Source organism: Doryrhamphus excisus, linkage group LG17 (genome assembly GCF_037039965.1).
Source record: "Doryrhamphus excisus strain RoL-2023G ecotype Guam linkage group LG17, RoL_Dexc_Guam_v1.1, whole genome shotgun sequence".
Classification (NCBI taxonomy): domain Eukaryota; kingdom Metazoa; phylum Chordata; class Actinopteri; order Syngnathiformes; family Syngnathidae; genus Doryrhamphus; species Doryrhamphus excisus.
Genome location: NC_136373.1, coordinates 11,548,995 through 11,575,754, shown reverse-complemented (window position 1 = coordinate 11,575,754; position 26,760 = coordinate 11,548,995). Strand labels below are relative to the sequence as shown.

The following is a 26,760-nucleotide window of genomic DNA, read 5'->3' as shown; positions in this document are numbered from 1 at the left end:
ATAACATTTTAAATCTTGACCCAATGCCACTGTTCGGACCGGAATCAGTGCCCTGTCAGTCGTAATATTAGTTCTTCAACTGCCACCGCACTTGCTGAGCTACTGCCCGCAGCGGTTTCCTCCTTCCCTTCATATACGGGCCCTATAGACAACATTACAAATGATTTCAACAAGGTGCTATGTAAAGCTCTTGACACCGTTGCACCTTTGAGATTTAAGTCTCATGCCAAAAGACTTACTCCTTGGTCTACAGATGAAACTTGAAGGCTGAAACAATTATGTCAGAGATTGGAGCACAAACGGCGTGCAACTAAACTTGAGGTCTTCCGACAGGAATGGGAAGATAGTCTGACCAAATACAAACAGGCTCCTGTTGCGGGAAAAAACTATTATTTTTGTAGACTAATTGACCTCCATAAAAATAACCCTAAATACTGAATCGACACAGTTGCATTGCTAACTCAGAAGAGGACCTCTCGTAGTAGTTCCCCTTTCTCAGCCGACGAGTTCTTGAGATTTTTTGCAAATAAAATGGAGCCCATCAGGAATGACCTCCAGACCGGTTAAACGTGTTGGCCGCCATGACCACTGTTGGGACTACTTCCCTCCTTTGTCCCAACTAGCTTTTGCAACTTTGAGAAAGTATCTCTTGACGGACTTACAAAACTTTTAGTGCAGCAAAACACACAACATGTCTGCTTGACCCGCTTCCTGGGAAACTTGTTAAAGAATTATTCCCAATTCTAGCCCCCTCAATCTTAAAAAATATGAATATATCACTTTCATCCTACTGAAAAAACCAAGCTTTGACCCTGGGAGTATTTCTAACTATAGGCCGGTGTCTAACCTCCCATTTCTTTCTAAGACCCTTGAATGAATTGTAGCACAACAGCTCAATGATCACATGGCTTTGACTGATCATTTTGAACCTCTTCAGTCCTTGCAAAAGCGACAAATGATCTTCCCCTATCTATGGACTGTGACACATCCACAATATTGTTGTTACTTGATCTCAGTGCTGCCGTCGATACCGTCCATCACTCTATCCTACTGAAATGCCTTCAAACGTATATTGGTGTTACTGGTCCGGTATTCTCTTGGTTTAGATCTTATCTTGGGGATCGGACGCATCGTGTCATTTGTGATGATGTGACTTCAGAGTTCTGTGGTGTCACTTGCGGAGTTCCACAAGGATCAGTGCTGGGCCCTCTTCTGTTCAACATTCACATGCTGCCGCTTGATTTCCTGCTACTTGATCATAAGTTCATAAATCCAACACTAGCTACCGAAGGGACTCTTTCAACAAGATGCACTACTAGCACTGTACGTCCACTGTACAACAAAACCGTGTCCTGCTATTCTCACCTGTGAAATAATTATACATTTTAGTTTTTCTTTGCTTTTCTAAAAACTCAAAGGCACTTTGTAATTATCAATACAAGCAACTGATATGAATACAATGTACAATAAAGCAATAGAATACAGAACAAATCTACATGTACCATAGAGTTAAAATGAGAATAACTAAGCACTGAATAAGATGGGAGCATTCAACATTAAAAGCCATTTTAATGTTGGTAGTGTGACCAACCACAGCGGAGTGGCCGTGCCTGGAAGCAGGCCGTGGGTAAAATACATAAAAAAAAAAAAAAACAACAAAAAAAAAACCTTTTTCACAGGAAGCACAAAATCCAAAGAAATACAGCTGCAATAGTGCTGATTCTGGAAGATCTGGAAAGCTTACTGCGCTGGTTATGGTGTGTAGCTGCCCTATAGGAGTCCACAACTCAAAGGGCCAAAAAAAATGAGAATAATTTGTTCCGTTTAAGTCTGAAATTGATATGGATTGATTAGAAGTTGCTAAATTTATAGTTAGTTACTATGATTCAGCTATATGTGTACTGTGTATGTGCGTAAGTGATCTCTAAGACTAACTCGTTTTTAGAATCAACTCTTCTACAACTTTAATTGTTTTCTTCGTTATTTTATGCTTTTTGTTTTGACTTCCATAGCGGTGTACACAATTCGTGTTGAGGAGGTATGCTGCAGCCGCAAGCCTCTTGTGAAGATTATACAGTAAATGAGCAACAAAAGAAACACTTTGTTTCCTGTTTAAATGTGCGCCACACAGAACATTTGTTAAATTTGTGAAATTTGCAAGTTATGATGCATACAAACAACCCAAAAATCTTTTTTTCATGTACGTCAAAGTGAGAGTTGCCCTCGTGAACAAATAAAAGTTGTAGGGGACTCGTACATTTGTACATTTGTACACAGATGCATGGAAATTTGACTCGTTTGACTAGTTGACTATTTCAGGAGCAAAATGTGAATGACAGGTTTGAAAAAGGTATTCACACAAGTTCTCCCTGTACAGACCATCCTCCTGAGTCTGTCTCAGGAGGGTGGTCATTGTGTGACCTGTCAATCACACACCATGAGGAGTGAATACACAGGTTTTTCCATCATCACGATGACAGATAATGACGAGCTGTTGTCGTTTCATGCTCGTACTCAGCAAAAATGTATTATACCCAATAGATATTTGTTGCAAACGAGTATCCGGCTCATCCCTAACACCTATCTTCAGTTTTTCCTTGATTGGGGACTTGGTTGGCTATAGGTTATCTCTTGAATTCAATACTGCCCCTCACCTTCTTTATCAAAACGCTGGCACTTGCAACTGTTTATGGCTCCATCATGGGTTATTTTGTTGAACGCTGATGTCATTTTGACTTCCTCCTTCCACTTGGACAAACACAATATGTTCAAAGAGTCTCTGAAATAGGAATCCCCTCCAGGCTTGGAAATGCGTGCCAGGTAGGATAGTGTTAAACAACCATTGTATTCATGGCACACCTACATAAGCTCTCATCCTGCTGGAAATCAGCCAACACTAACATTGCCGTGAGCAGTTGCCACATCGTTTACTGCAAAAGTGGTTCCAGATGCATTACAATCACATTGTCTATCCTGTACTGGCTGAATGTGATTCCTTGAGATACAGTACCTTATCCACAAGGAGCGCCAAAAGAGCTTGCATCATAAGATCAAAACCTGACAATATGAGCTCTAATTTCATAGACCAAGCGCGGCACACCTGCCCTGTGTGTTAGTGAAGCGCCTCATGTCAATAGCCCACCATTCCTGCCGCCTACACGCTGCTCAGATCAGATGTCGCAACAAGTCCTCCAATTGTTGAAAAAGGATTGTGGCTGTCTAGACATCTTTATGTTGGAACATGGTCTTTGTTATGGATAAGCTGTGGTTTGCACAGTCCAAGTCCAAAAACATCACTTCTAAAAATGATTCTCAAATCAAAATAACGATACTTTCGATACTTCAGTCATTTGAGGTACAGTCATCCCTTGCTACATCGCGGTTCAAACATCGCTCCCACACTCTATTGTGTTTAAAAAAATAATCGATTGCTTTTTTGTGTTTAAGTATGGCCCATTGTTAGTCAAAAGACATTGAAAGACAAGTCATATGTAGTATTCACAAGGCATCAGCAATGACACAAAACATTGGTGCGACATGACATTTGTCAAGTTCCTTCTTGCCTTACGCATCCCCTGAACTTGAAAAAGGGAGGCTGAGTAGCCACACTGAGGAAAGACTGGATCCACTCGATGCTTTCGCTGTTTTTGGGTTTTTATTTAGCGAGGCACAAGTCTCGTTGTGGCAAGGTACAGCACAGTACAGTACAGCACAGCACAGGTGAAAACCTTCAAATAAAAGGGGAAAGTATAAGTATACACAATATACATACCATTTCTAAATATATATAATATGCACAATAATATACATATAAGTATTTATATAAGGTATATAAATCATGTTGTTCAGCAGTGCATTAACCATTATACATTTTTTGACAACGGTTGGAAATATTTTTATCCCCTTTACCTGCATTTATTAACCTATTCTTTATTTAATTTCTTTCTTTATTATTTTGTTATTTTATTTGATATGTTTATTAAACCATTGGCATTGCGCCTATCTTGCCAAGTAACTAAAATTATTATTATAAAGGCTCTAAATAATATAAGCACACTGCAAAGAAATGAGCATAACGCATTCTTTCGATGCCCAAAGCCCGGTGATCAGCCAATTAGTGCCAATTACATGAACCACCGCGAGCCGCCGTGTGCACCTACCGTGCCTTACGTGGCACGGGCGCGTCAAACCACAGCGCTAATATTAAAGGGAATTTCTTACCGGCTGCCTCTTCAGTGTTGTATAGCTCCAGCTTGCGCAAGGTTTGGGGTGCAGTTCTGACTACCTTTTGATCCCACCTGTCTGCAGCCTTACCTGCTAAAAAAGGAAGTGCGCCCTAATGCAGACGCCCAGGTGCGCTTAAAGCTGATTCCCACTTCCGGTTTAGATTTTTACCCACCTGATCTCCCGTGTTTAATTTAGCAAAATAACGTGCTAATTGCAACGAAAAGTTATTACTTCCTTAATGAGGGCTATGAAAAGTATTTTTTATTTTCATTTATTTTTTTCTCATGTTTGTCTTATCTAAATTATTTTGGACAATGGTTTGACTTGACACCTCCCACCCGATCTACCCAAGGGACATCGGGGAGATCGCCATTTTTTTTAAGTCAAACATTTAGCTGTGGGTCAGTTGGAATAGTCTGTTCCTCCACAGGTAGTATCACCACCAGTTGCCTGACATCCCGATGAAGAATGGTGCTGTGCATCTTCTCTCTCGGTCCGTCGCAGATCGGATGGGTTCTCTTGGCCTTTACGAGGGGAACACAGTAGCTTGGGAAGACCTTCACATCCATGTCTCTAACAATGCCTTTGTCATCTGGATTTGTGCTTACAACTCTGCCCAGCTTGAATTGTCCTCTCAACGCATTTTGGTCAGCAATCCATACGATGTCTCCGACTTTGACGTTTCTTTGAGTGGTGTGCCACTTACTTCTTATGAATAGGTTGGGGCCTGCTAATTGGCTCCAGCTTCTCCAGAATTTGTTGACCTCCGATTGCATCACTCGGAGTCTTTTGTACGGGTAATTGGAAAAGTCGAACGATTTCAGGTCTCCGCTTTGCCATGCTCGGCCAAGGAGAAGACTGTTTGGTGAAACATACTGGACACAATCCTCTCGACTCTGGACTTGCATCGATGGGGCGGTCATTCACCAGGTTGGCCGCCAACTGAAGTACTGTCTGGAACTCACTATAGGTGATTATAGAATCTCCACAGAAATTCTGGAGTGCTCTCTTGAGGGCACGCACAGCAGCTTCTGCAGCACCATTCCGATGAGGGGAGTCTGCAGGGTGGATTTTCCACATCCACTCTGTCACCTTCTTGGCTGCCGTCTCTTCCAGACCTTCTCTGTTCTGGCTTCCCAAGAATTTATATACATCTTCCAGGACAGGTTTTGCTCCTATGAAATTCGTGCCTGGGTCAGACCAGATCTTTGATGGATGCCCTCTGATTGCAGTGAACCGTTGGTAGGCCAAAAGGAAGCTTTCACTGCATAGGCTGTTGACCAACTCTGCATGAATGGCTCTGCTTGCCATGCAGCAAAATATAGCACTCCAGACTTTTAGGCTTACCCTCCTCTTGACGTCGTCCCTAACATGGTAGGGTCCAAAGAGGTCTACAGTCGTAAATTGGAATGGTGCAGCAGGCTCTGTCCGCTCAGGTGGCAAGTCTCCCATCACTTGTTGGCATTTTAGCGCCTTTGCTTTTCTACAAAGAACGCAGCCATCAACAACCTTCTGGGCTATTCTCCTTCCCTTGACTATCCATGCCTTCCATCTCATTTTTAGCAGGGTACCAGCTACGCCTTCATGACTATCACCGTGGGCTTCCCGAGCAAGTAACGTGGACACCCATGCTCCATACGGCAGGAGGGGTACAGCACTTTTGTCTTCTTTGAAGATCTGCACACGTCCGCCACAGAGCAGCAACCCAGTGTCTGCGTCTTTGTAGACCACTAACCTGTTGGTAGTAGTAGCCGGGAAGGTAGCACCCTCTTGTGCCGCAAGGAATATGTCTCTTAGGGCATTCTCTCGCTCTTTTGCAAAGATGACACCTGTTGTCCTTTGGACTGCCTGCTGCTGGACCTCTGAACCTCTTAGCGGCCCTCCACATCCATGCAACTGTTTTTACTAGTCGGGTCAGACTGCTGAATCGCTTGATTTCCACTAATTGGATTGAAGCTGGCGCAGGTGGTCTTATTGAGTGATTGGTGGTTTCCTTCCTTTGAATTGGTTCTTGCTTGGGGCGAAGGTCTTGGCTGACTCTCATTTTTTTCCTCCTCTTTGAGAAGTTGATGCCCATCATCACGTGCAGTTTGTCTTCCTCCACCAGGTAGCCCAACCCCAGTGCCTTGTTGTCATCATCTCGCATCTGATTTGGCAACACCAAGGTCTCCACAGTGCTCGCCTCTGTGCCAGCATGGATGTCTTTCCTCCCACTTTGACCTGAGAAGACCCAAGGCTTCAGCTCAAATCCTCCTGCCTTCAAGATCTTCTGCACATTAGCCGTGATGGCTCTCAGCTGTTCGGGGTCATTATGAGAGGTGAGAATGTCGTCAACATCGCTGTCTTTATGGAGTACCTGCTGCTCCCCTTTGATGTGAGCGAAGGGGGGAAGGTTGGCAGTTTCACACATTGCTAGTTGCGCGATACACCCAGCTGGTTTGTCCCCTATGTTCACTCGGGTGATTGCATATTCCTTGAGTTCCTCCTTCTCCGAGTCACGCCAAAGGAAGCGGTGTAGGTGTACTTCCTGGTCCTTCAGCCAGACATCTTTTTTATACATCTTTTTAATGTCTCCGAGAGCAGCATAGGCTCCACACCTGAATCTGAGGAGGACAGCACGGATTTGATTTAGAACGTCTGGGCCTTTCATCAGCAGGTAATTTAGGCTCCTGCCCCTAAATTTCTGACTGCTATTCCAGACGAGTCTTACCGGGGTTGTTACCGAGTGGGGATTTGGTGCAATGAGATGGCTTACATACCAGATGGGCCCAGTCCAAGTGAGGATCTCTTCCCTGGACAACTCCATCGCAGCTTTGCGGGCGGCCATCTCATGCACTTCCATTCTGGTTCTTTTGCCAATTGTTTCTCTGTTCGGAGAAAGGTGGCCTCAACAGCGCTCTTGTTGTTCGGTAAGGAGGCTGGGTCTTCCAACCAAGGATATTTGGCATGCCAGTGGGGTTCCTTGCTGTGGTCATCCCCTGTGATGTAGGTGAGGCCTGCTTTCACAACTTCCAGTTCCCTTTCTTCAGCAAGTCATTTCTTTGCCACCTGGTTGGCAGTTTCCACAGCGACAGCATCCACACTTTGGTTCACAAGCTGCACCAATGCTGTCCCACTTCCACCAGTTTAGGAAATCGCGTTTACTTGTTAAAGTTCATGACATGTTCTGGCTTAGCAGAGATTCTCTATGGCAGTGTTTTTCAACCTTTTTTGAGCCACGGCACGTTTTTTACATTGGAAAAATCTTGTGGCACACCACTAACCAAAAATGCGCCGTGAAAATCAAACAGAATAGTCAATTCCCCAAGTTTTTCTTTCACTTGTTGGAATAACTCCGTATTGCCAGTTTTTCGTCTGTCCAGCCTTGAAATTTAGTTTGAATCAAAAACAAACTTTGCTTAGTCCAGTGCCGATTGCTGGCCTCCATTTTTAAAACTGAAGAACGTCTGGATCTGTGTGTTACGTCATATCTGAGCATGCGCTGAAAGAACGCACCCGGGATGAATTTAAACAGAAAAGATCAAATTCAATCTTGCTAATATTTTATAATTAAACTCAGGACATATAGATATATATTTTCTTTTTTAATAAAACTGCATGACATAATATTTGCAAATGATGATTAATAAATGTTAATTATAAAAAGTGATATTGGATAATTCCTCACGGCACACCTGACGGTTTCTCAAGGTACACTAGTGTGCCGCGGCACAGTGGTTGAAAATCACTGCTCTATGGGGCCCTCCAACGAGCTCCTCGTACTTCATGGCGGCTGTCCTCATCGACCGCGCAAAATGTGTCTTGGACATGTGGGTAGCGACATGAAGGTCTTCAAAAAGTTCTGGATGAGTTCCCCCAACTGTCTTTCCGAGAGGTCCATCCCACAATACGAGGTCTCCCACAGCTCTGACTTGTTGCGGTGCCAGTGAACCCTCTCGGTGACTTATAAGGAGGTTTACTTCTTTGGGTCTCCTCAATTCTTCGAGTGAGGTGTCTGGGAAGAACTGCAGTTGTTTGGGGGTCGCTGTTTTATGAACATCAGCGATCGTGTCCAAACCGTAGCAAACCATCTGGTGTGATTTGACCGTGCCTCTTGAGGTGTTGACCCTGATTTTTAGGAGGTATCTTTTCGTCTCAACATGAATTTTCATTCCTCCAACGCCATGCACAACAAGGGTGATTTCCTCGCTTCGGAGGTTTAGTTGACTGGCAGCTCTGTGAGTTTTGTAGTTGGTATCTGAGGCAAGATCGATAAGTGTTCCAATTGACTGTCCCGCATTTGCGGTGACTTCAAGGAGCATCATTAACACTGGGAGCTCTCGCAAACCACATTCCGTCAGAAGAGTAGGAGTATATTTAAGAGTACTAAGGGCCTTGGACGCGCTGTTGGAAAAGACATCTCTGCACTGCTTTGCCAGGTCAGTGGAAAAGTTTCTTGAGCAATAGATTAGATTAGATTACCTTCACACTGCATGTATTCAGCCATGGCATGTCCGACTAATGGCATGAGAAAGTGGAAAAAAAAATATACATATACAATTGGTAAATTGTGGCTTCTTATTTTGTCCACTCCATTTCAAACCCTTTCTTAATGTTGATGAATACATTTAAAAAAATACATAAATAATACATAAATAAAACTCATCAGTTTGCTAGCATGCTATGCTTAAAGCTGTGGCCACCTCTGTGCACTTGTAATGATCCCATAGCCTGTGCATTAGCAATATGGTGTAAACCAGGGGTGCTCATTAAGTCGATCGCGATCTACCGGTTGATCGCGGAGGTGGTACTGGTCGATCGCTGGTCGATCGCTGGTCGATCGCGGCGTGACATTAAAAAAATATCATCCTAGCATCAATGCCGTCACTTGATTGATATACAGGGCAGCCATTCAGATGACAACTGAATGTTGCCCTTTGGGTGACCAATCAAATCAAACAACGTCTCTAAGTGCAGCAGAACTTACAATGTCAGCCTATCATCCATCCCTGTTACTTGATTGACATACAGGACAACCAATCAGATGACAAGTGAATTTTGACCTTTAGGTCACCGCTCATGCGTAAACAACGATGCAAAGTGCTAAGCTAGTCGGCGAATAGCGTCAGATTTTAAGCCCTCGCTAAAGTTTATGGTCACTAAAATGAGTGAAGTAGCTGGACCAAGTAAAAAGGCAAAAACATATAACTTCCATACGGAATGGGAGGTGGACTTTTTTTTTCACAATGTCTTTTTCGAAGTGCGTTTGCCTGGCTAACCTGGCTATCAGCAGCTACTGTCCGGACTATGCATCCCTGGCTGATTCAATTCAGTGCAAGTCATCAAAGTAAACTCAGGTAATTACAAAAAATGTTCATGGTTAATTATGTGTGTTTTGCAATATTGGCTCATTTGGTTATGTAAGGTACATCAACATACATTGTACGTACAAATAATCCTCAATACATTTGAAAATAAATAGATGTTTTGCATTTTTGTTGTGGGTAGATCATTGTGACTCGGTCATTTTAAAAGTAGCTCGCATGCTGAAAAAGAGTGAGCACCCCTGGTGTAAACAAAGAATAATGAGAATGTGAAGGTGACTACAAAGGTTGTTATTTAATGTCATAATTAGGGTTGGGCATCATTTGAATTTGAGCGATTCCGATTCCGATTCCTCGTTTCAATTCCGGTTCCTACCAATTCTTGATTCTGATTCGTTTCAGGGTCATAAATGTCTGTCTCCATGTTTTGTTTTGTTTTTTATAATTTTACATTTTGGTGAATGACTTATTGATTACCACACATTTCTCCAAGGACTATTAATAACCAGTAAAAGAATATTATTGAACATTGACTCTCTATATAGGAAGAAATGTTCAATGATTTGTATTTTTAAAAAGCTTATGAAAAAACAATGTCACATATGGACTCTGATACAGACAAAGTGGAATTTAACCATTTTAGTTCCTGACAAACTGCGTGGTTTTTGAAAGTGAAGAAACTGAGCTGTATTGTAAATGTTCATTGAAAAACAAAGCACTTTTAAGAATACTCATGTATTTTCCTCACCATAAGGCGCACCTGGGGTCTATTTCTGTACTTACAACATACATAAGGCGCACCGTATTATGAGGTGCATGCTAAAACATATGGTTTAAGCACCGAAGAATGGGAGTCTGAGGTGTTGAATGCAGGATCAAACATTTTGAACATGAACTCACACTCATAGCTGCAGCGAAAGGAGAGCCCAAAAAACACAACAAAATGCTTATTCCTACTGCTTGAACCATTAACTTTAATAGTTCCTGGGTGCATTACTGTATGTATACATGGCTATACTACATGGCAGTCTTGTTGTTCAGTGGCTCTTCAGCAATGATGCCAGCTTTCCCCAACAGTTACAGCAGATAGATACAGTACCTTAGCCCTAGTATCAACAGTCCATTCGCCATCTTCCATCCTTCGCTTTCATGCCGTTCGCCATGTCCCTTTGCCATGACACCAATGTCCAGCAGTTGGAGTTATTTTGTTCATTCTCATGCAATGATGGCAAGTGTAACCCAAATCATGGCATTAACTAAGAACTGTCATATGACACAGCGGCGACACTGAGGTGCCAACACTGTGGCTGACGGCTGACAACCACAATGAGCAGCGCATTCACAGCTTTTGTTTGGAAATTGAACTAAAATCAACTCTGCGGTAAGATGTGATAAAGTGATAAAGAGACGTCATTACATTCTAACCGCGATGTGGCAAGGGATTTTCTTCCCTGCATGATTCCTTGAAATAAAATGAATTTATTTTATATGGTATGTTTGACATAAAAGTTATTATTCACTTTCCTTCAACACCAGCATAAAACTAAGCAGAGAAACTAGTGGGTTTTTAACATTTTGCATTCCGTCTTCAGCAACAAAGACAAGACTGTCACGCCCTGTGTGGGTTCGTGCGTGACAGTTTGTCTATGTTCCCTGTCTGGGCTTTGGTTTGCACATCGTGTGCGATGTACACGCCGGAGGAGCTGGAGACAATTGTATGGGGGCCGGACTGCACGTCAGTGCCCATGGCTTCGGTGTACCCAGTACCCGCTGCACACCCTCCGACACGGCGGCGTCGCCAACGCACGGCACGTCGCCAAGAGGTGTGGCCGCCCTCTTCCGCCTCGCCGTGTCACGCCACAGCACAGGTTTCGGCTCCCTCTGATAACGGCGTCTGGGATCCACCTTCGAGAGGGGGGGCTACCTGCTGGGCTATGCTGGAAGCACAGCCCAGCCCGCCAATGGAAAGGAAGGATGGCGCCACCTGCTGGGGGAGTGAGGAGGCACAGCCCACTCCACCTGCAAGACGAGGAGCAGGGCTTGCTGGAGCAGATGGAGAGGCTCTGGCATGGCCGACACCTGCTTCTTCGCCGTCTCCGCGTCAGGGCCGGATGCCTGCTTCTTCGCCGTCTCCGCGTCAGGGCCGGGCGCCCGCTGCTTCTAGACTTTCTGCCGGAGCCCAGGTTCTACACCCAGGGCGCGCCCCTGAGGATGCCTACCTCGTGCTTGGTCGAGGGCGCCCCCCGGAGGGTGTTTACCGACCCAACCATTCCCTCCATCACGTGGAGGGGTCTTGCTGGCTCTGCCGGGCCTGCCGCCTCGGCCGGCCCTCAGAAGGGTTCCGTCGGCGACCCACCTCCGGTCCCCCCACCACCCATCCCTCTTGGACTGAGAATTGTTGTGGACGTCTAGGATCAGTCCTTGAGGGGGGTGTACGCTCTGTGTGGGTTCGTGCGTGACAGTTTGTCTATGTTCCCTGTCTGGGCTTTGGTTTCCCTTTTCAACACTCTGGTTTTGTATTGGACTTCCTGTTTTGCCTCCTCTGCCTTCGTTGCCGTGGTCACCCACACCTGTCCCTAATTTGTCCTCTATTTAGTTCAGGTGTGCGCTTCTCCCTTTGTTGGATCATTATCGTCGTCAGTCAATCCCTGAGTTGCTTTGTTCTTCTGTTGCTATTATTGCACAGAATAAATATTATTTACCTGCACTTGGTCCTGTTCTCTGCATCCTGGGGTCGAACCGTAAAGCTCTCGAGACCGACCGTGACAAAGACAGTCTTTAATGCAATGTTTTAAAAGCTCATGAGGGTTTTGATTTGTAGTCTTTAAAGCACTTAGCGAAGCATCATGCTCTGTGCAAAATGTGCAAAATGTTTACATGCTGATTTGATAATAAAGAGAGTAATAATTGGTAATTTGGCTAATTTCAATGATGGTAGAAAAATATAGAATAGCATGTGTTTACCTTAGTTTCTTTTATTTTTAATTATTGAATGGTTATCTGTTGGATTAGAAAGTGGCAACAGACGAAGCGGTTGTGTTTTAATGAAAAACATCAAGTATTTAGATTTTATATTTTTGCAGTTAGATATTTAACAGTAAAGTTGACCGGAAACTACATACTGCACCATTCTAAAGGATACCAATGACCTGTAATATAATCTAGACTTTCAATTCAACTATAAAGCTAGAACATTGAGTATGCATGTATGAGTATGGATTTGACTTTTTAAAAATTGACTCCAGATTTGTTAAAACTTTGTGGGGCAAATTGGACCAGAGGGGTGCAGGGATAAATCACTGTTATTCAAGGTGTGTATGTATTTTGTGAGTGTCCTGGAGAGAGACAAATAAGACAGATCTAGGACAGCTAAAACCAGGGCACTAAGAAACATGTCCATGTGTAACTGGTTGTCTGGCCTTAATTACGATTTGGTCTGTCTTTTATCATTTCATTGTAGTGGAGCTGTGGACAGGTTTGTCTCCAAGGAGGAACACACTGGAGAACATCCCACATTTATGAAATGCAGGGCAAAGATTGAGGAAAAGTGTTTCTGCAACACAGTACTGTGGAGGAGATGTGAAACACATTATGGGTCCCAAAGTAATGCTTTTGAATTGACTGGATTACTCCATTAGAGATGACATGACCGATTTTGAACTCAATGTCAATGCATTAGTCACGGCACTAACTAATGTGCTCACTGTTGACTGAGAAACTTGAATACATCCTACAACGTTTAGACTGGCTGAGGTCGGGAAGAGGAAAGACAGGTGAACCCCAGTAGCAATAAAACCAGTCGCAGAAAAGAGCTATTACAGTGAAGTTATATCGGTGTGAGCCGGCTAGGTATAACTAGCGACGAGGAACAATTCAATACATGGGGAATATTTACGTGGAGTAGCAACTTGTTGACTGTATAATAAAACATGAATGACTTTACTCTCAATTATTATGTTTAATTACTTAGAATTTTATGTTTCTTTTGGCCTCTCCACTTCAATCTTCTCAGCAAGTAACTCCGCCTTCCCTTTCCTTTCAAGGGGGGTCCCCGAGCAGACTTGCTATGAAAGGGTGTTTAGCTCTTAGCACTTACCCCTTACCCTTCGGTTTAAGGAGAATTGGGAAACCACTTGTAGAGGGGTAAAGGGTAAGACAAGGGTGGTCTTTGGCTTTGCCAGTCCCCGTGGGGCCGGTGGTTCTCTGGTGGTGGGAGCTCGGCCTTGCTACGCAGTGCGGGGTTTACTGGGTGGTAGGAGGCAGTCCCTCTCCTTTTTGTACATTCTCAGTGACAATTACACATTCACACATATGCACACATTTATATGTATATGCACACCAACAGAAATACACACCTCCATATACACACTCACAGCACATGGGTGCTTCTCTACACAATCCATCGTCTTATCCATGATGTCTTTATGCTATTGGTATGCTATTATTACAGTAATAATGAAGTCAAGCAGTGAGAATGCAATTACTGCAACTGTATGGTTGTAATTCTGTTTACTATCACGGTTCATGTCTTGTACATGTCCCACTGATGCTTGAGATTCAATCCCCAAACCTACGTACCTGACATCGGATAGCACTCCAGACGAGACCAAATTAAACTGATGATGCAAAAAGCAGCATGTATCCGATATGTAGTTATGTATCCGAAGCTACTGCGACTGCAGTGTGTTCACATCCATCCATCATATCCGTAATCAAAGGGCATGGTTTATCGTGCAAGTCTTAGGAAAGGTGCTTACTCATGTAGGTAAAAGTTCATCTTCTCATCCAAAACATATTTTAAAAAGGTGGAGTAGCTCTCATCATTCTCTTGCCACTCGTGCATCAGACATCCACTAACACACACTCCTTGGAACAGACGTCGCAGCAGGTTGACTATGAACTGCCATAGCCAAAATTATTGATCTCCTACATGAAATCATTTGGTATCTTTGAATATTACCACAATTGTAACTATTTCCACATGCACCTTGCTGTAAATATCCCTACATTTGCACCTGTGGTAAGATGTCAATCTAATTTCATTGGTGTGTACCAATACCTGTATAACTGAATAATGTCTCTATTGTTTCATTTCTCTCATCATTCGCCACCAAATTTTACATTTCGCTTCACAAACTCAACAAACATATTTATAATGATATATTTTACCATAAAAGTGATATTTTGCAATGGATTTAAGTATACTTACAAGTATACATAGACTTATACATACATACAAGTATACATAGTATACTGACCCATGAAATAACAGCACAACTACTATGTACTGTATAACTATAACAATTACAAGATGACACAGAGAACTCACCCTCCTTTAATGTAATCCAGGAATGTGTGCTCAGACTCCACATTGAATGACAACAAGGACACCTGATGGGAGGACAAAACAGAGAGTCTCAACAGATGTATGTTTGGTCATTAAAGGGGAACTGCACTTTTGGAGGAATTGTTCCCATCAATCACAATCCTTATGTGAATCATGAACACACATTTCTTTCCCTCTTCTGGGCATTTTAAACAAGCGGAGACAACTTAGAATGAGCTAACAATGTACATTATTGGGACGTACCTATTTCGACAACAAAGCCCTCTAACATTTTATCGTTTCAAATAAGTTTTGATCACACATTAACAAGTATACTGATGATAACATGTAATACTTACTTGCAGTGTCTTGCTGAATTTTTATGATTTTAAACACTACCAAAACTTCTTTCTGAGTTGCATTGTTTTCACATTGCTCATAGAGCTTAAGCTACTACTGTCAACAACAGCAGCACAAATACAGCGACAACACTCTCCTTGGGATGGCTGTGTCTTCCAGCACAAGACGTGTGCTCCAGTCCTCGGAAAAAATACTGACGGCAAACGAGTATGTGCTCGAGTCTTTGTAGTAACATGAAGAGCTAGCTATCCACTCTTTGGTCTGTGAGTGAGGCTGAGACGGGCGGCCACCAAAGCATCATGTTAGTTGGCCAGATAAGTATACAGTAGTTTCTCACGTTGGCTGCTACAATAACAATATCGCTGTAGCTTTGTTAATATAGAAGTCTGTTATGTAAATAGAACGTTATTTTGTGAGCGCTTTAGCATCAAAAAAGGCACTACCCATGACATTCATTGTTAGCTAGCTCATATGAACTTGTGTTTTCACACTAGAAAACACAGAAAAGGGAGAATAATATGTGTTCATGTTTCACATCAGGATTGGGAGTGATGGGTAAAATTACAAAAGAATTGCAGTTCCCCTTCAAAGGGAGCGAAAGCCATCAATGTGCATTATCCCATTAACAGCTGACCTCTGTGCAAACCACCCCTAGAATGCCTCATCCATGTAGAAAGTGTGATGCATGGACAATGTTTAATTTCATCATCACAATCTGGAGCGTGGCATATGTGCACTGATGGATATATCAATTTTCTTCATCACACACTTGGCCCCTGACATGAGAGTCATTATGGATTATTACAACGTTTAGCCACAACATTCAGCCAAAGGTTGCATATTATTGTCTGCCTTGTCAATTCTGATATTGGGGATGGAATACAAGCATTTAGTTTAGAAGTGCTGCTGTGTGAAATCCATTCATTGAAAACTTTCTGTGAGATTAATCTCAAAACACAAGACTTACTGTTCCAGAGTTGATGTATCTCTTTTTCTTTAATTTCTTCTTGGCATTCACCACCTATGACAGAGGCAGAATGTGAACATGATCACATAATTGTATGCTGCCCCAAGCGAGCAATAAAAACATCATTGCTGTCTTATTCCATGAAGCTAAGGTTAATGGAGCACACACCTCATCCGATAGCTGTATGAAGAGATAGCACTGGGAATCGCATAGTGACAAATTCACCATTATGCAGCTACATATAATGGAGGCATACACAAAAAGTACACTGTGTATCACTGTGATAAGCATAGAAAAACAAATTAGGAGAGATAACGGTTCTTATTATGGTAAAGTAGGGTAACAGCTCAAAATATTCCAACATGACCTGTCAGTCTTCTGTATTTACATCTCAACATCTCAATATTTAGGAATATTCAGAAAGGATTATTATTAAAAAATTGCCTCAGTGCACCTTTCCTTCATGAAATGTACGAATGAAAATACCTAAAAAATACCTAAAATAATATAACACAGGGCAATTGTCATAAAACATTTCATAAAAAGTGCAAACTCAATGAAATGTCTTTAAAACACATTGAAATCCATTGAAATCCATCATTATATTACAGTAAATAGGTGTATTAAAATACTGTAACAATACTGCTCCGATTTGTCCTACTTTTGAACGCACTACCAACCGTTCACCAACCGGTTTAGTTTACCTATAGTTTCCAACATAGATCTTGTCTCGTACATATCATGACATAAAGCAAACTTCCAACAACTTCACAGTACTTCTTTCGATCAACAGACTGTGAAAACAAATTTAAGTGGGACAATGAGTGCCAGTCATTTTAAATCGCTGGAAGATCTTTGTGATGCATCTTTTTTGGCCCATTTTTAGTTCACCTTCTTTCTGAACAAAATCAACACCCAAGAAATGTGTCAGTTTCCCAAGGTTGTTCATTTAAAATTTAGCTCCCAACATCTCTTTTACATTTTTTACAGTCTGTTTGTCACTTGAGATCAATGACGATCAATGATCAATGATTAATGATGAAATCAATGATGATCTCAAGGGTTTATGATAGGTTGATCATCAACTCAAATTATCCGAATTATCTTCTCATTTGTTGTCTGTTGTCTTTTTACTATGAACACAATGGTCAGCTGGGTTCTGAACCAATTAGGAAATCATGAAGCATTCTATTCCAATTTTATCCTGACTACTTAAGATCATACAATGACCTTTTAAGTTCACAAACTAGTTTTTCACCCGTCTCTACTTTAACTTCAAAACCCTCAGGTTGTTGCATATACACTTCACTTCCGACCAGTCTGGGTTTGACACTCATTTACAAATTTGATTAAGACCTTTACCAACCAATTTTTTAGTATTTTACCAGTTTCAGGATGAAAAACAATTTATGCAGGACGGTTACTGTCAAAACCCACAAAAATCTCCTTTTCAGTTTGTGAGTCAAGCTTCTTTTTGTTGCATTTGTGCATGTTCATCTCAGAAAGATCAATCACCTTCCCTGTCGACACATAAGGAGTTTGCCCTGTCCGCTTGTTGTCACACCTATTGTGGACACCTGTTGCAGTCTGAACTGCATATGTCCAGAGTTCAGGAACAGCCAACCTATGAGAAACAGTGTCACTTTGGGCTTTCAAAAAATGTGCAAAAATTGCACCTGAATAGTAATCAGTGAACGCCAACCAGTACCCTTCTGCGACAGTTTCAAGTTTCGAAACATCATCATAATTACTCCCCACTTTGTGAGTTCTGGTCGGATTTTAGTAGTTCCAGCTAGTTTCTGGGGACAGTTAAGTAAAGAGTTAAAAGCATACATCAGCAATAAAGCAATACATTTGCATCACAAAAATGCCTAATTAAAAAAAAAACAGACCTCACAAATCGCTTGGCGTTATTTTCGTTGCTGTTGTATCACTTGGCACTCCCTCCTGTCAATTGTTATGTACATTTGTGTTACGTTCCAGGTGGTGGACCACAGAATGCAAGACTGCAGATGCAGGTTTAGAGGTAAAAAGTTCTTTAATCGCTCACGCCAGGCCGAGCCTGCCCGGCGGGGGTGGGCGGCCACGGATGGGACTGTGGAGTCTGGTTCTAGGGTGGGGAATGCTGGTGGAAGCCGTAGGTGCCATGGAATGGGGACAGGCCTGTGTCAGAACAGATCAGAGAGTTGTGAGTGTACTCGATCCATGGGAGGCCCATGTGGTGGCCTGTTGGTGGCACACGCACCGGATGGCTGCCTCCAGGTCCTGGTTGGTCCGTTCGGTCTGACCGTTGCTCTGTGGTTGGTAGTCGGAAGTAAGGAAGGGGGCTACCCTCAGGGACTTGCAGAAGGCCCCCCAAACTGCAGACGAGAACTGGGGCCCTCTGTCAGAAACCACCTCCAAAGGAATGCCGTGAAGGCAAAAAACGTGGCGGACCATGAGCTGAGCGGTCTCCAGGGCTGAGGGGAGCTTGGGGAGCGCGATGAACTGGGCCATTTTGGAAAATTTGTCTACGATGGTGAGGATGGTGGTCTTGCCGCTTGAGGCAGTAACAAAATCCTCAGCAATGTGGGACCACGGCCAGGACGGGATGGGCAGGGGGTGGAAGAGCCCAGGGGGGGCCTGGTGGGAGGCCTTGTTCCAGGCGTAGACCAAACAGGCGGCCACAAACCTCTTGGGGTCCACTCGGAGGGCGGGCCACCAAAAGCCCTGGCAAAGGAGGAAGATGGTGCGGTTGATCCCAGGGTGGCATGCCAGCTTGGAGCCGTGAGCTCAGTATAACATGTCGGAGCGGAGTCTGGGAATGACGAACAGGTGTTGAGGTGGGCATGCCTTGGGGAGGGTGGACCGTCTGGAGGGACTCTGTGACCTGCCTCTCAATATCCCACTGGAGGCCCCTGAGGATGTGGGAGTTAGGGATGATTGATTCCTGGGTGGTCTGTTCAGTGGGAGCGGCTTGAATGCGGGACAGGGCGTCCAACTTGTGTTCTGGGACCCTGGGCTAAAACTACTTTCCTTAGCACCCAATTCCCACCAGAACTGGGCTCAGGATACCAAGTGGGGAGTGAGTCGCTGTTGAGGGATATCACTGCTTATAAGGGTGTCATACAACTTCATGTCAAAAAATCCGAACTACTATGTGTTTATAGATGACAGTTGCTCCTCGAGCGATCGCTGCCTTGATGGAAAAAATGTCTTGCGAATGCGATGGGACAGACAACACCCCCGTCCGCATCCACGGCACATCCTCATCTGTCCACCAAGTGAACCTTTCCTGCATCCCTCTTCAGTGCGATGCTGCTGGTCCTCTCCCCATCAGCCAACTCCAAGATGTGAGTTTGGGGATTGAAGCTATCGTCAAATATGTCACAGAAAATAAACTGGTCGTCCTCTGTTTGACAACAAGCTAGCACAAACCCCTCGACTACTTCTCCATGAATCAGACCCTGGTTTCACCCATATTGAAACCCCCCGTCCATCAGGGGTACAGCACTCATCAAAAGGACATCAAAGTCACTCCGATTTCTTTCCCTAATATTCACTCATTTGAATTACTGCTTTCAAACTGTCCGGTCCCTTCCCCCTTGTTACTGTTGTCATAAACCAACTCTGTCATAAACCTCTCTGCTCTCAGATTTCCCAGAACTCTTTACCCAATTAAGTGCCATCTCAGCTCTTCTTCTGGCTCGTGATTTAAATTTTCACTTTGACAACATTAACACCAAACCTGCCTCATAATTCCTGGACCTTCTTAGCTGCTTCTGCATCACTCAGCAAGTTAACTTCCCCACCCACACTAGGGGTCATATCCTGGATCTGGTCTGCTCCGCCGGCATCAAAATCCACAAACTCACCAGCCATAGCCTCCACATATCAGACCATCTGGCCATCACAATTGATCTATGTAACATGAACTAACCTTTAGGAATCTCAAATCCATCAACCCTCATGTCTATCCTTCACTTCTCACCACCAAACTTCCTGTCTCCCCTCCCCTCACTGTCTGAAGACCCCTTTGAACTTGTCAGCTATTAAAACAACCCCCCCCCCCCCAAAAAAAATGGTCTCCTTCTCCCACACTGCACCCTGGTACCTGTGCTCCACAATGTGAAATCTGGCCCAACTGTCCATCTCCAAGCTTATACAGATTTCCTACAGAAATACATAGACACTTTACTGCCACTTTACAGACACAATACTACTCCAATCTCATTAAATCTGGTTCCAACAATCCCAAATCTCCTTTTTCAACCATCAACACACTGCTAAAGCCCAATGACGACTCCTTATTCTTCACCACCACCAAATGTAATGATTACCTAACTTCCTTCCAGTCCAAAATTGACTAAATATACAGTTCCCTCAATCTCCCCTCTGCTCACTCGCTGTCCCCTTACCCACCACTCTCTGGCTCCATTCAGTCTAACAAGCTGGCAGCAATCACCCCCACACTCAAAAAGTCTGGTCTTGAGTGCAATAACCTCTCCAATTTCCGTCCCTTAGCCAACCTCCCATTTCTGTCCAAAATCCTTGAACATGTCATAGCTGCTCAACTTCAAACTCACCTCAACTCTAACAGCCTGTTTGAATCCTTCCAGTCCGGTTTCCGCCCCAAACACAGCACTGAAACAGCTCTTCTTAAAATCACTAATGATCTTCTTCTTCTCTCCTCCGACTCTAGCCATCTCACCATCCTCATCCTCCTGGACCTTACCACTGCTTTTGACACTGGCAGGTCTAAGCATCTTCAACATTTTTAAACAATGAAACGGAATAAGGAAGACAACAGTTATTACTTTTACTAGCGAGGAGAATGGAAGAGATGTACTCAGCACACAATCTCCAACCGCTCTGAGTACACTCTCCGTTGCCTCCCTTTTTCTTTTCTTGGGGTGTCCCCTAAGATACAAAGTTCACATTGCAGCTCTAAAGGACAGGGAAGTAGCAGCTGTAGCTCCGGTCTAGGAGACACAGCGGGTGGAACTCGGGACCTTCCTCCAAACGACCCTCCTCCCTTCACTGGTTCCAGTTCCAGCAGTGAACGACGTATGGGACCTTTCTTCTGAACGGGGTAGTACGTCCAGCGCCAGACGACGCACATTACATACCGCCTGTGAAAGGAGCTCCTCCTGCTGTAAGTTTCCTTCCTATGCCTTAGATCCTGTTTCCATGCCCTTATTTTGTAGCCACTTCCTTTGTTATTCCTTTCTGTTTGTTCCTGCCTTTACTATGTTGTTACACGCACCTGCCTCTAATATTCTGTTGTTTCTTTCAGGTGTGCACTTCTCCCCTTGTTGAGGCATTGTCTTTCGTTTGTCATTTGTTTGTTGTTTGGTTTGCTGCAGCTGCACACCAAAACATGTTTTGTATTTTTCATGATTATTTGTTTTATTATGATTACAAATAATTTTTTACCGCACCAGATGGTTGTGTTTGTTTCTGTGTCCACTCACCTCAAAGATGTTTAATTGGCTTTGCCCCCGACACAGGTCTTTGTAGCTGCTGGTGAATTCACCAATGAAATCATGACTGGGAGAGAGTGAGGAAAATGTGTCAATTACATTTCCATCCAGTGTGTGTGCTGTGTGTTTGTATGAGTGTGTGTCTCACCTTCCGTCTCTGTCCCAGTCATACACTTCCACTTTGATTGTCCTGTAAAAAAAAAAAACACACACAAATGGGGACACTTTATCAGGATTGGCATGTCTAGCACAAGAAGGAAAATTAACTGTTGTAATTAACAGCAAGTTTCTAAAGCAATCTTCAATGTCCCCTATGCAGCAAAATTGACTTTTAAATGATGGTCAAACACTAATAAATGTCCATAAAGCCTGTTTATGACAGCGAGTGTGATAAAAAAAAAATCATATCCCTCGCCAGTGTTAAACTAGATAGCAGTTTTTAATTTACTTTTCATTATACATAATTTTTTAAAGCAAAGTCTCTCAATAGTAAAATTAATGGCAAAAAGTAGACTTGGGCTCAACGACTATATCAAAGACTCAATAACTTCACACTAACCTATTATTTTACCTTAAAGAGGACCTAAGTCTTAAATTGTCAACTTGGGGCTCAACATGACCTTCATTGCTTTTGATGCACAGTTGCACTTGCCGGCCTTTCCGAGAGTACCAACAACATGCTCACTATTCTGCTCAATATTCGGAGATACCAGTAATCATCTCCGTTGACGGAAAAAGTACGGTCCCACAATGAAACCAATCGCAACTGGTAATTGAAATGAAAACTCGAACAGCCCAACCTCACAAAGACAATAGTTTTGATTAGATCTCCTCCATATGTCATCCCCCACCCCCTCTCTAACATTTAGCTAAAATAGCTATGATTGAACATTCAATGATTGAATACTTTTTCCTCTCGTCCACAAGACAAGATGAGACTTAATTTCTGCCAAGGCCGTACAGTGGTCGAGTGGTTAGCGTGTCGGCCACACAGTCAAGAGAATGGGAAGACTTGGGTTCAAATCTCCCACATCTCATAGACAGGCGTGGGCAACACAGCTTATTGGCAGATGGTTCATTGAGACCATGGCTTATGTTGTCTGAGGTTGAGAATGCTTCATGGACATATGTCTGACAGCAGTCGTATACAAAATGATAGTTTTGTACAACAGATAGAACAGAAGTTCTCAGGTTTCGGAGAGGTGAGGTATTACAGTGTGTAATACCTGAGGTATGTGAGGAATGCTCAAACGTTTTTTGTTTATGCTCAGATACTTCAACTAGTGGGGGGACATTGATCCAGTGGCATTACTGTAAAATGAGAAAATCTGTTCATTCGGTACACAACATGTGACTTGACATTGGGAGGAACTGCTACAAATATTGATGTTGGTTGATATCAGTAGTAAAGTGCTGGACTATATCGATGTATCGCATCACCTTAAAACACCAGTATCGAGCATCTAGTCGTAACTGTCGAAACAGAAACAGAAGAACATTCTTCAAGTATAGCCCATTACAGGCAAAGATTTCAGATGCTATAGTCTATATAGTACTACATGTTTTTACATTTACATTTTACATTTTAACCCATATATTTGATTCTATTTGCAGTACAAGGCTGCATTAAATAAAAAAGTGTGAAAGTAGGCAAGGTCCTTAATCACAGCAACTGTTTTGCTCCATCCAAATCCTCAAAGACACCATCCATGGCTTCCCTCCATCTGTCTGACCCAATTAACTTGCAGGTGAGCAAAGGCAGAATGGAGGAAAAGATCCTCTGTCGTGTGCTAATGAGGGTGAAGTTTTCTGGCTTCCACACACTGTGGCTGCCTTGACACATACTGCCTTGGTTACACACACACAGAGCTGTTACTGTATCCCAGCCACATGTCGTCATCTATGGAACTCCCTTGTTATTTTCTAGTATCCTGCCAAAAAAAGTGCCATGCTGCTCAGTTGTCCCGTTTGCTGCAAGGGCATAAACGAAGACAGGAAGTACGTAGGCTTCTGCAGCAACAAACTGTTTGAACCGATGTCAACAGTTTTGTGCTATCCACTTAAGTTGACAAACACTGGCCTGCAGTGATGGTCTTTTTGAGCAGCAGACAGAAAATCATTGTCATCTCAATTTGACACAACTTCACATTAAAAATGAGATTGTGCAGTTGGTGATGTGCACCATCATGCTGTGTACCTGTCATGGTCTCCATTGCAGAGCGCTCGCACAGGGATAGAGAAGGGCTCCCACACTGGGTTTAGCGTGTTCTTCACCACTTCTGTCTTGTGGCAGATGGTGAACCTGGAGATGAAAGTTAACCGGGATTTAAAGTGGTGCTACCTCACATCTTGAAGAGGACCTTGAAGGGAAAAGTGAATCTGCTTTGAGGTCTTGCCGCGATGAAGTTGTCAGTATGCCACTGAGTTTAGGGAATCTCTGTCTAATTCCACTGACAACCTTCCCTTGAATGTCTGTCCCCTAAAGCCAACGTGAATCACCCACTGAATAAAAAGACCAACTTACGTGCCATCTTCATTGCTCCTGTAGAAGACCATGAAGGGGTCAGACTTTCCAAAAAAGTCCTTCTTATCCAGTTTGTTGGCACAAAATTGCATAGTGGTGTAATCCTTCAGAGGGGAACAAGATAAAGAGAACCAACATAACACTTTTTTTGTAATTTCACGCTCTTGCATCTGCTTGCCTGCTGGTGTTTATTCATACATGGCATGTTACTAGATATAAAGCACAAATGCACCAAATAAAAGCCTGAATCCAAATAATAGTCTAACAAGCCAGCAGGGCTCCTGTTTTCAAATCCTGCAAATGCATGTGCCATTTATTATGCAACTTCTGGATGACAACATAATGCAGGGCAAGAGCATCAAATGGAAAGCACCTTGTTGTGATGAATATAATCACAGTAGCAGTAAGAGATCACGCAGGAGTGCTAAAATGGATCGTGAAACCTTGTACAATAGGTGCACAGGGTGTGAGTGCAGTTAATGATACATTACAAAAGCCTACATTAGCATAATTACACTAATTTGGGCAGCATGTCAATGTAGGCTACCATTATGTAGACAAGGAACATAGTCTAAAAATGCACTCGCCATAAGATAGTGTTGATGCTATAAGGAATTGTATACTAATGCACCTCACTTGGTCAAAGGGTGAACAGGGCACATGTCACCATTGATGTCTACTTAGTTGACCATCCTCTGATTCAGATAAAGACAAGACAAGTGTGATGACAGAAGGTTAAAGAGCCTGCTTGTTCAAAGAGTTAGAGAGTCATATTGAAGCTGTCAACTTGCTGTTATTTGATGTGACAGTAGAATATGTTAAACGGACTTCTTGGGTTCCAAGACCAAGGTCACCTGTGCCTTTTTTGATAAGACTATGAACACTGTCCAAAATAGTTTCAATACATTTTCTATTATATATTTGTTAGAAAAGTATTCATTTTGTGGATGGACAGAGGGATAGATGGATTAATACGAATTAGGTTTTATCAACCATTTTTTATTCAAAAGGGCATTTTTTAATAAAACAACTCCTCCATGAATAACCACCATATTGTGGTGGAGGTGTTTGGGTGCCGAGTGATCCTAGAAGCTATGTTGTTTGCCTGTTTGCCTAGGGAGATCATGACAGGCCAGACCAAGAGTGATTTTGAAGACCAATATGAAGAAAAGTAAGAGGAGAGACCGCACCTTGCCTCAACGTGGGATACCGAGGCATCACCCTGGAGCCAGGGGGCTCGCAGGCAAGCGCTTGGTCGTAGGGCCTTCACCCAGGGGGCCGGACTGGGCCCAGCCCGAAGAAACCACACAGGAGGCGGAACGGCCTCCCTGATCTGAACCCGTGTGGTGTGATGTTGTTGAACTTCTGTGTGCACCACAGTTTGTCCATAACTAACACTATGTTCGAACATAAGGATGTCCATATGTCCATAAGTGCACTTTGCACCAGGACACACTAGGCCACAGGTCTATGATCGACTTGGTATCATCAGACCTGCGTCCACATGTTCTGGACACACAGGTGAAGAGAGCTAATCACCAACTGGTGATAAGCTGGATTAGATGGTGGGGGAGGCCAGACAGACCTGGGAGACCAAATTCTGAAGTGAGAGGGTGCTGGGAACATCTGGTAGAGTCTCCTGTTCGTTGAGTCTTCAACTCACCTGCATCCCGGCAGAAGACCAGGATATTGAGTCTAAATGGGCAATATTACATGCCTCCACGTACGTGCAGCTGGTCAGACCTGTGGCCGCAAAGTGGTTGGTGCCAGTTGTGGCGGCAAGCCCCGAATCCGATGGTGGACACCAGAGGTCTGGTGAGGGTTGCTGTCACACTGAAGAAGGAGCTCTTTCAACTTGGATGGCTTGTTGGACTCCTGAAGTAGCTGACCGGTACCATGAGGCCAAGCATCACATGGCTTCAGCAATGGTCGAGGCAAAAACTTGGGTGTGGGAGGTGTTTGGTGAGGCAATGGAGCACAACTTTTGGTGGGCTTCAAAGAGGTTCGGGCAAACCACCTGATGCCTCTGAAAGGGGAAGCAGTGCACTGCGCTGCACTTTTTGCAGTGTGGACGGAGGGCTACTGACCTCCACTGAGGATATAGTCCGACAGTGGCTAGCTTGTTTGAAACACTGTTCGTTTCTCTGCGTATTTGCAATTTATGTGAGTGGCTCATTATCTTATTTTACTCATTGTGATATTAGACGCCGATTTGAGTCATTAGCGCTCACACTTCAATGAACATGGCACTGAGCAGTTTTGTTGTCCCTCCATCAGCGAGGTGCTAAAGACTGATATCCCTCATGTCTGCCACCTAGGGCTGTTGCTTGCTACCTGACAAGGCAGGCAACTGCTTGGAGCCACAGCCTAGTTGAGGCCCTGAGGACTGGCAAACTTTGAATTTGTATAGCAGCGGTTCTATACAAGTCTAGAATCGCCTCTGCTGACATTCTTGATAGCCTGGCTACCAGTATTGGGCACTATTTACTTTAAAAAAATCATTAGTTATAGTTACTAGTTACTCCTCCAAAAAAGTAACTGAGTTACGAACTGAGTTACTCCACTACAAAAGTAACTAGTTACTAGTAAAA

The 26,760-nt window shown here is 43.4% G+C and overlaps 1 protein-coding gene across 3 annotated transcripts in view; it reads right to left on the bottom strand.

Annotated features, from left to right (window-relative positions):
• The window catches only part of LOC131137599 (copine-5-like), a 185,620-nt gene that overhangs the window by 54,970 nt on the left and 103,890 nt on the right, over nucleotides 1-26,760 (bottom strand). For all 3 annotated transcript variants that reach the window (XM_058085726.2, XM_058085727.2, XM_058085728.2), the window contains 6 exons: nucleotides 24,170-24,273; nucleotides 23,843-23,947; nucleotides 21,794-21,835; nucleotides 21,637-21,712; nucleotides 16,184-16,237; nucleotides 14,860-14,921 (listed from right to left, as the gene is read on the bottom strand). In XM_058085726.2, coding sequence (XP_057941709.2) covers nucleotides 14,860-14,921; nucleotides 16,184-16,237; nucleotides 21,637-21,712; nucleotides 21,794-21,835; nucleotides 23,843-23,947; nucleotides 24,170-24,273 — 443 coding nt within the window. The remainder of the gene's footprint in view (nucleotides 1-14,859; nucleotides 14,922-16,183; nucleotides 16,238-21,636; nucleotides 21,713-21,793; nucleotides 21,836-23,842; nucleotides 23,948-24,169; nucleotides 24,274-26,760) is intronic.